The sequence below is a fragment of the Silurus aristotelis genome, assembly GCF_946808225.1.
Source record: "Silurus aristotelis genome assembly, chromosome: 5".
NCBI lineage: Eukaryota > Metazoa > Chordata > Actinopteri > Siluriformes > Siluridae > Silurus > Silurus aristotelis.
Genome location: NC_139578.1, coordinates 21,937,161 through 21,951,558, shown reverse-complemented (window position 1 = coordinate 21,951,558; position 14,398 = coordinate 21,937,161). Strand labels below are relative to the sequence as shown.

The following is a 14,398-nucleotide window of genomic DNA, read 5'->3' as shown; positions in this document are numbered from 1 at the left end:
GTTCTTTCCTAGGTACACCATCTACCACTTCATCTAATTCACTCCAGAATCTTTCCTTCTCCTCCATCTCACAGCCAACTTGTGGAGCATAGGCACTGATGACATTTATCATCATCCCTTCAACTTCCACCTTCACGATCATCACCCTATCAGAAACTCTCTTCACCTCCACTACACTCTTACTGTACTCTTCCTTCAGAATCACCCCTACACCATTTCTCTTCCCATCCACACCATGATAAAACAGTTTAAACCCACCTCCAATGTTCCTGGCCTTACTCCCTTTCCACTTGGTCTCCTGAACACACAACACATCTACCTTTCTCCTCTCCATCATATCAGCTATCTCTCTCCCTTTACCCGTCATAGTACCAACATTTAAAGTACCAACCCGAACCTCTACTCTCCTACACTGCTCCTTTTCCTGCCGTCTCTGTAGACGCCTTCCTCCTCTCCTTCTCCTCCTTCGGCCAACAGTAGCCCAATTTCCACCGGTACCCTGTCGGCTAACGATACCTGTGGCGGTCGTTGTTAACCCGGGCCTCGACCGATCCGGTATGAAATTCTCATTTGTGATCCGCATATTTGATTTGGCACATGTTTTACGCTGGATGCCCTTCCTAACGCAACCCTCCCCATTTACCCGGGCTTGGGACCGGCACTAAGAGTACACTGGCTTGTGCCCCCCTAATGGCTGGGTTACTTTAAAGAACCTACAATATGACATATTTTCAGTTGTTTCACACTTTTTTGTTATGTATATTTCCACAAATAGTTTAATTCATAGTTTTGATGCCTTCAGTGTGACTCTACAATTTTCATAGTCATGAAAATAAAGAAAACTCTTTGAATGAGAAGGTGTATATATATATATATATATATATTTGCCATAATAGGACATTTTAAGAGAGAATAAATATATTTTAAATTGGCCTTGACTTGTGCATGAAAATGTTTAGAGAAAATATTAGACGAGTTTAATGTTATTATAGACTACAAACAGTTTTATAATTATATTTACCAAAAAATTTTTCCATCTAAAATAATCATAATAAAAATGATTGGTTTGATGAAACCTTGGTGATAAAGAGCATTACACCTACGTTACGAACAGGAATAGGGAAAACAGCTGTGTGTATGAAAATATTATCACCCCACTATTTGAAATTACATTTTAACTGTTCAATAAGGCTGGTCACACAAAGGGAGCCCACAGATCTATATTTTACATCTGGGCCAAATATTACACTTAACAACTGACCCATGTCTTAAGACTGTTCCACCAAAAACCGTCCAGGTTCAGTTTACATGTCTCATGCCAGTGACAAAGGATCAGGGTCTCTGCTACCTGTGTGCTTTCACTCCAGTGTTACATTAATTATCTGCTGTTGCTTTCCTAATACTCTGCATTGTTGAAGATAAATATACATTTGCTAAACTTAAAGGAAAACAAATTGTAATTCAGTGTAAATTTCAAATCACAGAAAAAGAGTGTCAGTAACAATGACAGGTGAGTAACAATGGCATTCATTTTTCTTTCTTCTTCTTCCAAAATAATAGCATTCATTTAATTTAGCTAAAACGTTTTTGCAATAAAAAAAAAAAAACAGTTGAAACAAAACAAAACGCTGGTAATGCAATACAAACTGCAGGCAACTGAGTATTGCAACAAACATAGACTGATGTGACTGTGTAAGGCCTATGTTATTTATTGTGGTTATTTATTATTCCTCTTTCTTTCTTCTCAACTTGCAGATACAAGAAGTTGTGTTTATTTAATATTTTAACCAGATGCTGACGGATGTTCTTTAAGTTAACAGCATTAACTCTGCAGCTTTTGTTGGCAAGGTCAGTTGTGTCCTTTATATGAATATGCAAGCATACTTAGCTTATTCTTTTTGTTCTTGTTCTTTCGGCTGCACCCATTAGGGGTCACCACAGCAGATCATCTATATCCATACTACACCTCGCTCTACATCTGCCTCTTTCCTGTCTTTTAGTTAATGACACTGTCTCTAAACCATACAACATAGCAGGTCTCACCACAGCCCTATAAACTTTTCTTTTCATTCTTGCAGACACTGCCAATCTTCTCCACCCACTCCACCCTGCCTGCACTCTTTTCTTCACTTCTCTAACACACTCTCCATTACTTTGCACTGTTGATCCCATGTACCTATACTCATCCACCTTTACCACCTCTTCTCCCTGCAACCATAACACTGTACTGCCCTCCATCTTATTCACACTGGTCTTACTCCTACTAACTTTCATTCCCCTTCTCTCCATCACATACCTACCATACCCCACCTCCACCTTGAACCAATCTGTCAATCCTACTGCAAGGGCACTTAGCCACGGGTGCATAAATCCCTTTACATTAATATTTAGGTTGAATACAATTACTCCATCAGATGTTGGTATAAAAATAATAATTACATAAATAAATAAGTATCAAACACGTGTATTTGAAGAAGTGGGGATAACGCTATCTGGTGCAAATGGCAATATACTGCTGTACTGTGAGTGAAACAGTAGAGGGCATAAGAGGGTTTGTTAATTTGTAGAATTTACAAACAGGAAACGTAGCTTGTTATTTTACTCTGGTTTTGACTCCATTTATAATAGTTAAGCTTTCTTTTCAGTCTCTTATGACTGCTGTGTTTCCTCACAGATGAGCTCATTACAACATTTAAGAGCAAATGTTAGTCTAATTAATTTGTCCTGCTTTGAGCACAGGCATTCACACACTGCATTCAAGAGGACAGTTAATCAGACTATATGGCATTATGTGGGGTTTGAAAAGCGATTATAAATTGTTTAACATTTGCAAGAGCAAGTGGGAAAACACTTGCTCTTGCAAATGTTAAACAATTTATAATCGCTGCAATGTCGCATTTGTCGCTTTTCAGGACAAATTAATGCGTGGTTTAGAATGCGTGTGTCTCTTTTGGATGTGTAAAAATTAGGTAATTTAGTAATCATGACAGTATATACATTTTAATATTTGCTGTGTATTCATTATTCTGAATGAATAGCAACAGTAAATTGGATTTGCAGACCATGAATAAACAAACTAGAATGACTAGACATAGTCATAATGATGAAAAAAAAATAAAACAAATTAATTACTGTAAACTTCAGTACAAATCATGCCAGTTGTAAGAGTTAATCATTTTTAAATGAGATTTTAGTGAAAATAAACTGATAAGTGATAATTATTTTGCCATTTTGTAAACTGCCTGACTTTCCATATCAGTTTTCACATCTTGGAGCAAAAACAGTTATCAAATGCAACAGAATGCAGGGGATAAAAACAGGTAGCACATGCACAGCTTAAGATAGTTCACTATCAAGGTATTCATGTTTTCATATTTTAATTGCAGGAGTAGCATTGGCAGATACTTATAAAATATTTTATTTGGAAGGATATCATCTTCTGAAGTGATAAATTCACACAACATATCAATCTTGTACAAATATTACAGGTTATTTTAAAAAACTAAACTAAAAGTATAACTTTATATTTATAGCTGGCTGGCTTTAAATACTAACATGTAAATTGTAAATACTAACTTGTATTAGTGATGGGGTGTGTGAATATGTTTGAATACAAAATAGAGATATGCAATCTACTTGTTATACAGTATAGTGATTTGAAAATGGATTATTTTATTACAATATGTGCCAAGAACCCACACATAAGGAACCCACTATAAGAGACACAGTTGTATTTTTTATTAAACATATTGCATATGGTAAATTTGTTGAGACCCATTATTGTTATACCCACACTTTTCCCTTCTTTCTGTCTTGACCTGGGTCTTGTCCACAGCAGCCTTCTCCCAGGCCATGGTGGTGTGTGGCAGGCAGGTTTTTGTAAACAGCACGGCTGTAAGGAATGAAACAGAGACTGAGCTGCAGGTGACGAGCCAGTCTGCAATAGGCAGCCAATGCCAGAACGAGCAGTGGGGTAACCATCAGAAAGCCCACAATTAACAAAGCCACACAACCTCCATCAGTTAGCTGGTCCAAGCAGTAGGCTGATGTTCCCTGTGGACGCACCTTAAGAAGAGAGAGCATGGTCATGTAATTAAAGGTAACAAATTGTACTTTGCCATAGGAAATGCCATTGAAATGCCCTATCTGAGTTGGACCAATCAGATTCATTTATGTATCTCATAAGATGTGTGTTATTTTTTTCATTTACATATAGGTTTACTTGACTTTGTTTGATCTACATCTACACTTTTATACACACACACACACACACACACACACACACACACACACACACACACACACACACACACACACACACACACAAACACATAAAGCTTGCAATATTCATACAATTTTAATGCACAACATATAAGTGATATCTGTCATCACTACGTTGCACTCTTGTATTTTGGATTTCTATTAGATTTAGTGTGGTTTGGCATTTGACTGGGAGTAGATAAGGAAGAATGTTTTTAAAGGAGAAGTTAGAGGATGAGGTGTTGCTGAAAGAATGTGCTTCTGAAGTGCAGACAGACAAGGAACAGACACATGGGTTTCAAATATCTGCTGCATTATCACATTCACATTAAGACCCTGGCTGTAAAGGCATCACTGACTTTATGAATGCTATAAGCTGGTAAGTTGTTTCAAGTTGCCATTTAAACCCCCACCCCAACCCCAAACCCCTTAACTCGAAGATGTCTCTTTTAGAAAATAAATGTCTACAGTATTGCCAATTATGTGAATTGTTTGTAAACATAGAGATCTAGTATCTGCATAATTTTGCTGAACTTGAGTGAGATAATTTAACATGATACACTTCGACTGAGTGAAGAGTTGTAGAGTAAAAATGTGAGAGAAAACCTGATACTCTTCCCCAAATTCCTTTGGTATGTCCCTCTAAAGGGGGAATGAACAGATAAGCCTAAGGAGAGAATGTAGGGTGGACAGGGCAGGAGGTTAGCTGATAAGACTTCTATAAACCCATCTGTGCTTGCATTTTTTTTCTCCCTATGAGCTGGTGCCATGAAGTCCCTTACAAATGACTCTTTGAATCTTTGTAGTAATCAGGTACTGATTTTTTTCTGGGGTGGTTTGATACTTTTGATTGTACACTGTAAAGCTGTAAATGTCAGTCAGTAAACAACTGTTTATTTTATATTGTGAACCCTCATCTTGAAGCATGTATTATAGAAAGCAAGGATATAAAGGCCTTGTTTTAATCAATATAAACAACCTCTGAGATCCTTAATCTAGAATACATTAGTGTTTTCTCAAAAGGCTATAAAATGTAAGCTTTGTGCATTCAGTGTACAGCAAATGTACAGCTAGTTTAGGTCTCTGTGGCCTGCTTTTAGCCTCAGCTTCTTTTTGTATCAGCTTTTCTTCTTGCTTAATGATTTTACTAATCTGGTGTCCTGAAACATATAAGGTTGTGGTAGCCTGGGAGGAGGAAAACATTTTTCTAGTTTGACCTATAATGACTGAGGATGGAAAGAGTTAAAATCTGTCTGTGCAACAATTTAGGCTGTTTGAAATTTCTCTTATTTGGTTATCTGTTTGACTATCTAAAAGTGGATTACTTAGTCATTGGAGCCCCTGAAGAGTCTGTGGTGGACCCCTAGGATGGTGTGACCCCTACTGCCCTCACTAATGCTTGTGTTTAAACAGCTGCCAGAGATTATGAGTTTATACACCAACAGGGAGAGACTTAACATAATCTTGATTTTTTTTTTTTTTTGTGGTTTAAGTTGAATCATATTTATCATTCGTCCTAATGTCTTCAGTTGTAATATGTTTTGTTAAATACTTACTGTGGAGTGGCACAGAAATCCGAACATCACCATTACTATGACAGGAGTGAGGATCAGGCCAAACACCAGAGCAGCCAGGCATGTGTTAATAGTGGCTATCACAAGGTTCTGGGCTGTTACAAGTACTGAACATGCCCAACAGTCCAAAGAGCCTCTCAGCTCTAGGGGAGCTTCACAACCTCCACCCACTGGTGCAGAATATGGTGGAGGTACCACCACTCCTAAGGTGCTGATTGGTGTCCCATCTGCAGATATGGAGGCCGTGGAGCTGCTGTGCTGGAGAGTAACTTGCTGCTGGTGGTGGTTTGGTGGCAGTTTCTCAGAAAGGTCGAGCGTCTTATGATGAGCTCCCTTCTCCAGGGTGCCTGTCATACTCATGGTGACCTGCATAGAAGAAATAAATGAAATTGCTATTATTATAGAAATCCCCCGCTTTATATTAAGCATTATACATTTTTTTTGTTATGTGATGTCTAATATATTGATTTATGCATTAACCATTATTATTTAAACAGATTATTCTTCACTTTTTAATACTAGTGTGAGTACATAGAGAGCATTTACTTCAGTACTGGTCCAGAATAATGTTTAGTTAATGAACATTAATATAATAACATATTGGCAACAAGATGCCAAGAAATGTCTTGTAATATTATATTTAAATATCACCTGCATTTTTTCCAATTTAGCATTGAATGACAAATTGTATTATCTTGAGATATAGATCAGTAGGAAAGATATGCCTTTTAACAGTGTTGATAAAATAATGAATCATGATAGGATAGTATTATACACTGTTACTAGCCACAGTTGTTTTTTTTTTAGTTCTTCAGTACAGCAATCAACTCATCCAGGTCCAATATTAACCAATATCATAAGCCGTATTAATTTCAATAGCATACATAATAATTGCTCTGCTATCAGATTAAAACAATTATATGATCTTCAGCCAGTGAAAACAATAAACTTTCTTTGTTTGGAAACCTGGTAATCTGTCTGTTTGTATTAATATTTGTAATTATTGCAGTTGGTTAATTTATTGTTAATATCATCACATTCTGTATTGCACTTTACTTTTGATTAGGTATATTGTCCAATATAAAACACTAATATGATCACATAGTAGTAGTAGTAAATTACTGGAAAATAAGTTCAACTGTAGCAAAAGATTCTGCCCACTGAGTAGAAAAATGTTCAGTTTTTTTATTTATTTGTTTATTTAACAGGGACAATACACTAAACACTGATACACACTGAAAACCGATGCCATGTACAATAGCATAAAGCTAGTTTGCAGCTTTCAGACACAGGTAATAAATAAATGTTACCTTTAATGAATTTTATCTATTAAAAAAGCAAAGAATACTAACTGACAGTAACAAAACGTAGCATCTGGCATGCTTATAAAATGCCTGTGGGTTTGTCATACATTTAGTTTAGATTACATAAAGTCTAATGTTAATTCCTTTTTGGAAAAATATAGTTTAAACATCCAATCAATGGCAGACTGTAGTTTACCTAACTTTAGAGAGGTAACATACAAGTAAGGCAGCTGTAAAGAGTCATATATACATTCTGGACAAAGGATTTCCTGCTGTTGTGTGTTTATCAGTAGCATGTAGCAGGAAGTGGCACTCTAAATCTGAACAAAATATTTTTTACTTTTTTTAATGTGTTCCTGTTCATGTCTGCCTTTCTTGGAACCAAACAATTGGATTTTTTCATTTTTTCATGTTTTTTTTTTTTGTTTGTTTGTTTTTTTTAAACAAACACATAGTTCACATAATTTGTCAGGTTTAATGGGAAGCAAAAGTTTGGTTTTTTTTTTGTTTGTTTTATTTTACTTCTGCAGATTGAAAAGTAGAATTGCATTTTGGACAACCCCACACACCCCTCACACACACTCTTCACCCCCTATCCTCAGGAAAGAGGTTCCAAAGCATTTGGGCCCCTTACATCCAGAGTGTGCAACAGTTTTTTCCCTTAAGCCATCAGGCTCCTTAACACACAGAACTGAACTGGACCTGAAACTTACATGCACACACTCACTCAACAGTGTGTTGGTAAGCTGCTACAAATCTGAACTCATACACACACTCAATACACACATCCATGTGTTCAGCACCACTCATTTTATATTGAATTATTTTATTATAACTATATAACTCTTTCCATGTTGTTTTGCACATCTACTTGATCACTGACTTTGCTGTTTTGCACAACTTTTTATGTTTACATTTTGTTTTTATATTTAAAATTACACTGTTGTTTGCAGTGTAATTTTGCACATTTTACTGTATAACTTATTATACAGTAGGTTTACTAGTGCTTTTTGTGTCTTGTGTTGTCTGTTTGCACAAGGTTGTGCACAATGCACCTTATGTAGCCAGGACAAATCACGTCCTGGCTAGCTCTATGTTGTATGATGTAGCTCTATGTCGCTTTTTGTAGCACCAGGGTTCTGAAGAAGCATTGTCTCATTTCTCATTTTCCTATGTATTGCATCAGCTATATATGGTTGAAATGACAATAAAAGCTTTTTGACTTGACTTGACTAGAACATAAACCTTGCTTTGGTTTTGTAGATGTTGTAATGGTTTCTATTGTCATCCTTCAGTTTTCATTCGGTGAAAGCTTTGAGTATTAAACTAATTGGCAGTAATTTCCACAAGTGTAGCAATATACACAATTATAAATTCCCGCTTGCAAACTAGTTGCACATTTAGATATATGATATTATATTTACATTGATTTTTTTTGTAAGATTTCATTTGTACGTTAGACTCTGTACAAACATGCAAACATACATAGGATTACAAAAATTTTTAAGACTTTATCATTTAATTAATTTTTATAATTGAAATTAACCCCTAAAACCTCTGACCAGTGTAAATACTTCACATTCCATTAAAATTAGGTCCGATAGGTGGCCATCGTCTGCACTTCATCATGATCCTCCTCTGTAAGCACTCACCGTGTGGTATGAGGTCTAGTTGTCCTCTTCTAGTTCTTTTTGGTTTACCCAGTAGAGATTCCTTTAAGTAAATCCTTGATAATACTCCTGTGTTCAAAGGTGGGTAAGCCTTTCTGTAAAGATTTCTGACTAGAATTAGATCACACTGGTGTTACTAATGCTAACTTAGAAAAGAAAAATACTAACTTCAGCTTTGCTTTGCTTGATGAAGTTACAGGTATTTGGCTGTATATTGTTAAAGTGTTCCTTTTTCTTTTGCTAATGTAAAGTGGTTAAGAATTAGTCTCTTAAATCATTAAACTTTCTTAGCTTCTCCTCTCCCTCACCTCAGAGCCGATTGAAAGCTGTATGTGGTCAGTTGGGGAGATATACTGATGCTTTTCCCTTGCCCCTCAGCTTGCCTACCCTGTAAGACCACCTCCTTCTGTTCCTAAAATTGTTAGTCTGTGGTGTGTCTTGGGACATTTTGTTTATATAGAGAGGTTGGGGCAGGAATTTTTTATTACTACTCAATGATTTGTAAGGTAAATTAAGATTTACATAAACATTTCACACATCTGTATAACACATTGTATAACATTGTAGCACACTGTATAACAGCAAAGTCTAATAAAGATAAAGAAAATATGTTTTCTTGTTTAAACACTTGTTTCAGGCCTGTCAGTACATAACCTTTCTCTATATATAATATTATAATGGTTATATATGCTATTTGTTTAAGTAATTACTAATTCAGATTTGAAACTGGGTTTATAAATCCTAATGATTTGTAAAACTAGTGTAAATTGCTGTAGAGAGCTCTGTATGAATTATTTGCATGTTAGCCAATTTATTAAAAATTTCAATCTAAACCCTGGAGAAAAACAAACAAAAAACAATACAATACCCTTTGTCTTGACATTCTCACCATCATTTGATCTACACTTTTTTGTTTACACACTGTTCAGATTCCCTGTTAGCACCAGACAAATTTTGTTTGTATCTACTGTCTTTTTTAGTTTGTTATGTGAGAGTAAAAAAAGCATCCCTCAATACTGTACTGCCAAAAAACATGGGGTTTGTTTCTTTTTTTTTTTTCTGGAAATAAAATAATTTAATGTATTGATGAGAGAAAATGGTGAGGGTTCGGGATCTTTGTCCTGTATACGAACTCTTCTCTTCTCCTGACCCGACTCTGTGATTTGAGGTCTAAAAGGAAATAATCTACTTCAGTGTTTGCACCGCCCTCATTCCATATTCAAAAGAAGTGCATCGTGGGAAACTTACTTTTATTGTCTATATATATTTTCTTTGTTTTCGAAAATAAAATACTACGACGTTCAGAAGCACGTGATTCGTTAGGAGTGATTAGACTGTACGGTTTTCCATGTGCATGTGTGTGTAATAAATAAGAAATGTCACTCACCATGATGGTAAAGTGTGTGTGTGATGGTGACGGCGCTCCACAGTCCGTTTCCAACTCATACTTACCTGGCAGGGGAGATACCATGATCAAGAAGGTGGTTCACCTAGGGCGAGGCTCAACCATTGCACTCCGGTTGTGCTGACCCCTGCGAATTCCCCAAATGTGGGAATCTCGACTGCATAATTTATGGTAGTGGGGGACTGCGTTCGCGCTCTCCCCTGATTTCACTGGTGAATAATAGATCAAGAGAGTGTTAGTTTTTTATAATCTTTGCATTACTATTACAGTAAATATTCATTATGTAAATAAAGAAACGTGATATTCATCAGCTGTCATACTAAATGCATACTGTTATACATCAGATTGTCATACTAAAGCAGTATTTAATTTTTTGTTTCGCTTTAGGTCAGTCAAACTTAGGGAATGATAAACAATCTTATACACACAGGAGTTTACTGTCTAATACAGCTATCAAGTGTATTAGTCAGTAAAGTAAAACATGAAGCAGGTCCTTATTTTTCACCAAGTCACCAAGGGCTTTAGTTTGGTAATATATTTTCCCATTGATCTGTGTTTTTGCAGTCGTTTTAAACTCTATAACATCACTTTTCAATACACAATTATACAAATTTATTCCACATTTCTGCTCAGTTCTCACATCCCAATACAGCAGTCCAAAACACCTCATTTTAACTAAAGCTATTTCCCATAAAATTTATTTTAACAAGCTCTTTATGATTTCTGATGATAAATTATTCAGCTCTTAAAAACAGTGACTTTTTTCCTTTTTGTTTAAAAAAGGAAAAAAAAAAGGAGTCTCTCTCATTCACAGCTCTTATAATGAAAGTGATAATGTTCAGGCCACATCACACATAAATCTGTCCTTCATGTATTTCCTCCTCACTACAGCTGCCTTTACACACATTCAAGATTTCCAGATTTTACATTTGTGATCATCACAGATCCAGCATCAGCTTCTCCATGCCAGAGCCTTTAAACACTCCAGGAGGTCCAATGTCAAAACCACACATGTGTAGTGGGATCCAGTTGGCACTGGTATGTCTCAAGATGGTTCAGGATGTTTGCGAGTTTGGCATCTACTTCTTCAAAGGTCCATAATCTTCATGAGGTGGGACATGACTGGTGCTGGCCAACCTCAGGATGCCTCGGGATGGGGAGAGAAAGAGAAGCAGTGGAGAGGAATTAGCGTAGCTGCTGTTCATGATATTAACAGCACAAGTTGATAATGTGCATGTGATCAGATGTTCTGGAGCACAAGACATGTCTATTGCCCTAATATAACTTATTTCTTAATGGCAATTATCTATATTACACCTGTTACACCTGTAAGGCGTGAAAGAGATACAGGTAACGCAAAAGTAATGCAAAAGTAATATAACGCATTACTTTCCATAAAAAGTAACGCAATTAGTTACTTTTTTGGGGAGTAACTCAATATTGTAATACATTACTTTTAAAAGTAACGTTACCCAACACTGCTTGTGGCATGCCATAATTTACTAGCATTAGCCTGGATAACTCTCCGTTTAAGTCTACAAAATGGTAACGATCGGACAGGTAGGATTTAAACCAGCTTAATGCCTGTCCCTGAATGCCGATGTAATTCTGTAAACGATCTAGGAGGAGATCATGGTCTATAGTGTCGAATGCATTACTAAGATCTAGTAAAACCAACAGCGAGATGTAGCCTTGGTCTGAAGCTAAAAACAGGTCATTAGTGATTTTATCTAGGGCAGTTTCTGTGCTATGATGGGGCCTAAAACCTGACTGAAAGATATTGTTCTCTTGCAAATGGGAACATAACTGGGCAGCGACAATCTTTTCTTAAATCTTAGACATAAATGTGAGATTTGAAATTGGTCTGTAATTCGATAGCGTTTTTCGATCCAGATTAGATTTTTTAATGAGGGGCTTAATAACTGCTAATTTGAGGGATTTAGGGACGTGACCTAACGATAGTGAGGAGTTAATAATATTGAGAAGAGGCTCACTATCTGTATATAACATTTCCTTCAATAGATGAGTTGGAATGGGATCTAACTGACATGTTGTTGATTTAGCTTTGGTAATAACATTATACAGCTCTTCCTGTCCTGTACATGTAAAACAGTGTAGATGTGGAGTTGTAGGCAAGATAATGTCAGGAGATGCTGTCAGAGGTTAGACCACCACAATTATTTTTCTTATGTTATCTATTTTTTTTCAGTGAAGAAATTCATAAAGTCCTCACTACTAAACTGTGATGGAACACATTTTTCAGTTCACTGATTTGTAGTTAGTTTAGCTACTGTACTGAAAAGGAACCTGGGATTGTTTTTGTTGTTTTCACTCAAAATGACAACTCAACTCATGTTGTCATCACTCTGAGGTAAAATATCTCTGTGCTCTTGGCATTCTTCAGTGCAGCAGCTATTGTTTTTTTTACCCAGATCTTTACCAGTGTCTGTGTCTATGAGCTCTGCAGGCAGTTCCTTTAACCTCATGGATTGGCTTTTGCTTTGATATGCATTGTCAGCTGTAAGACCTTCTATAGAGAGGTGAGTGCCTTTTCAAATCATGTGTAATTAATTCACTTTACCACAGGTGGACTCTTATCAAGGTGTAGAAACATCTTAGCAACTATCAAGACAAATTGGAGGCACCTGAGTTAAATTTCAAATGCTTTTTGCAAATGGTCTGAATACTTATGTACATGTGTGTCCTTTTTATTTTTATTTTTTATTTGATACATTTCTTGAATTCTGTTTTCACTTTGGCATAAAGGTGGACTGAGTGTAGATTAATAAAAAAAAAAGCATACATTTGAACAATTGTATTATCAGGGTGCAACATAACAAATGTGAAAATAGTGAAGGGGGTCTAAATACTGTATGAATGCACTGTATATTTTGGTACTGTAGGTTCACTACAATAGACAGTCTCATACATTGGTTGGTAGGCCTGTCTTTGTTAAGCTACATTATTGCCATTTGGCAAACACCCTTATCCAAAGTGACTTACAAAAGTGCTTCTGATGTCTCCATCAATACATACATTCTAATGACGGCTCATCAGAAAACATACTAAGAAAACATCTACCTAAAACAATGGGGGGAAGAGTTATTTTAAGTGCTAATTCAATTATATATGGGGTGAGAGAGAGAGAGAGAGAGAGAGAGAGAGAGAGAGAGAGAGAGAGAGAGAGGAAAAGAGAACAAAAATGATAAGGAAAGTGGGGAGAGACAGATGTCTGTAACTTATTACTGTGGTGGAGAAGAAAATTGTCAGGGTCAGGAAGGGATGAAAGGATGCAGGAAGCTACAAAAGAAGAAAAGATAAATCCATAGTTTTGGTGAGTAGGAGAGAAATACTAAGAGTTAGATGTAAGACACTAGTAGGATAATAGTGAATGATAGCAAGCAATGATCTGAAACATGGAGCAGGGTAGTATAGATGTATAGAGAGGGAAAGCTGAACACCAGGGCTGTTGTGGTTGTGCATCAAGGGCAGTCATTAAAGGTCAGTGAAAGGGAATGCAGAAGGGAAACGCCTGCAAAACATGATAGATACTTTCCTTGAAGACCAGGACTGTGGTAGACATGGGCATAAATTTTATTTAACAGTAGGGGGGGGGGGGGGGGACAATAAATATAAAATTTCTCATAAGCAATTTTTTAAGGGGACGCAAATAATACAGTCAAATTGTAATTATAAAGATATGGATTAGGTGCACTGAAAAATTATCTTATGTCCATTTTCCTTTTCTCTGTCATTTTATCTAGTCTATGACACTGCAAGGCAAATTTATTTATACTGTAGCACAATTCATACACAATGGTAATTCAAAGTGCTTCACATAAAAAAAATAAAACTATCATAAAAAATAATCACAACAATAAAAACAAGGAATTAAAAAAAGGTATAAAATTTTATTTTAAAATTATAGAATAGAAATTGATTATACAAAAAAATACAGTGGGGTCAGTTCGTATGTAGCACAGTGCTCATTTAGTAAATGCACAGATAAACAATATGCTAATTGTGTGTTAATGTTAAGTTAACATTATACCAAGTCGTCCCAAATAAAACACTGCATGAGAAACTGGTTTGGTGTGTTAGTTACAGTGCACTATGCTACAAGCTATTGTAAACAAGCTAACATTAACTAGATAAGTCATATTTTAATCGCTAATAGAGCAGATT

The 14,398-nt window shown here is 36.1% G+C and overlaps 1 protein-coding gene across 3 annotated transcripts; it reads right to left on the bottom strand.

Moving 5' to 3' along the window:
- Nucleotides 1-3,716: 3,716 nt before the first annotated feature.
- Nucleotides 3,717-9,322, bottom strand: tmem88b (transmembrane protein 88 b). Of its 3 annotated transcripts, none has more exons than XM_083540676.1 (4): nucleotides 8,977-9,322; nucleotides 8,791-8,903; nucleotides 5,817-6,200; nucleotides 3,717-4,065 (listed from the first exon to the last, which is right to left on the bottom strand). In XM_083540676.1, the coding sequence occupies exons 3-4, from the start codon at nucleotides 6,192-6,194 to the stop codon at nucleotides 3,784-3,786; spliced, it is 660 nt and encodes a 219-aa protein (XP_083396802.1). In that variant the 5' UTR covers nucleotides 6,195-6,200; nucleotides 8,791-8,903; nucleotides 8,977-9,322; the 3' UTR covers nucleotides 3,717-3,783. The 3 variants fall into 3 exon arrangements, with proteins under 3 accessions (XP_083396802.1, XP_083396803.1, XP_083396804.1); XM_083540677.1 differs by having other exon boundaries at nucleotides 8,791-8,915; nucleotides 9,117-9,322; XM_083540678.1 differs by having other exon boundaries at nucleotides 9,117-9,322.
- Between the last annotated feature and the right edge of the window lie 5,076 nt (nucleotides 9,323-14,398).

What these genes read in the sequence shown, in the direction of transcription:
- tmem88b (XM_083540676.1), bottom strand. Translation starts at nt 6,194, where the DNA reads ATGAGTATGACAGGCACCCTGGAGAAGGGAGCTCATCATAAGACGCTC. An exon ending in GATTTCTGTGCCACTCCACA is followed by an intron (nt 4,066 to 5,816) that starts GTAAGTATTTAA and finishes TCTCTTCTTAAG; the next exon opens with GTGCGTCCACAGGGAACATC.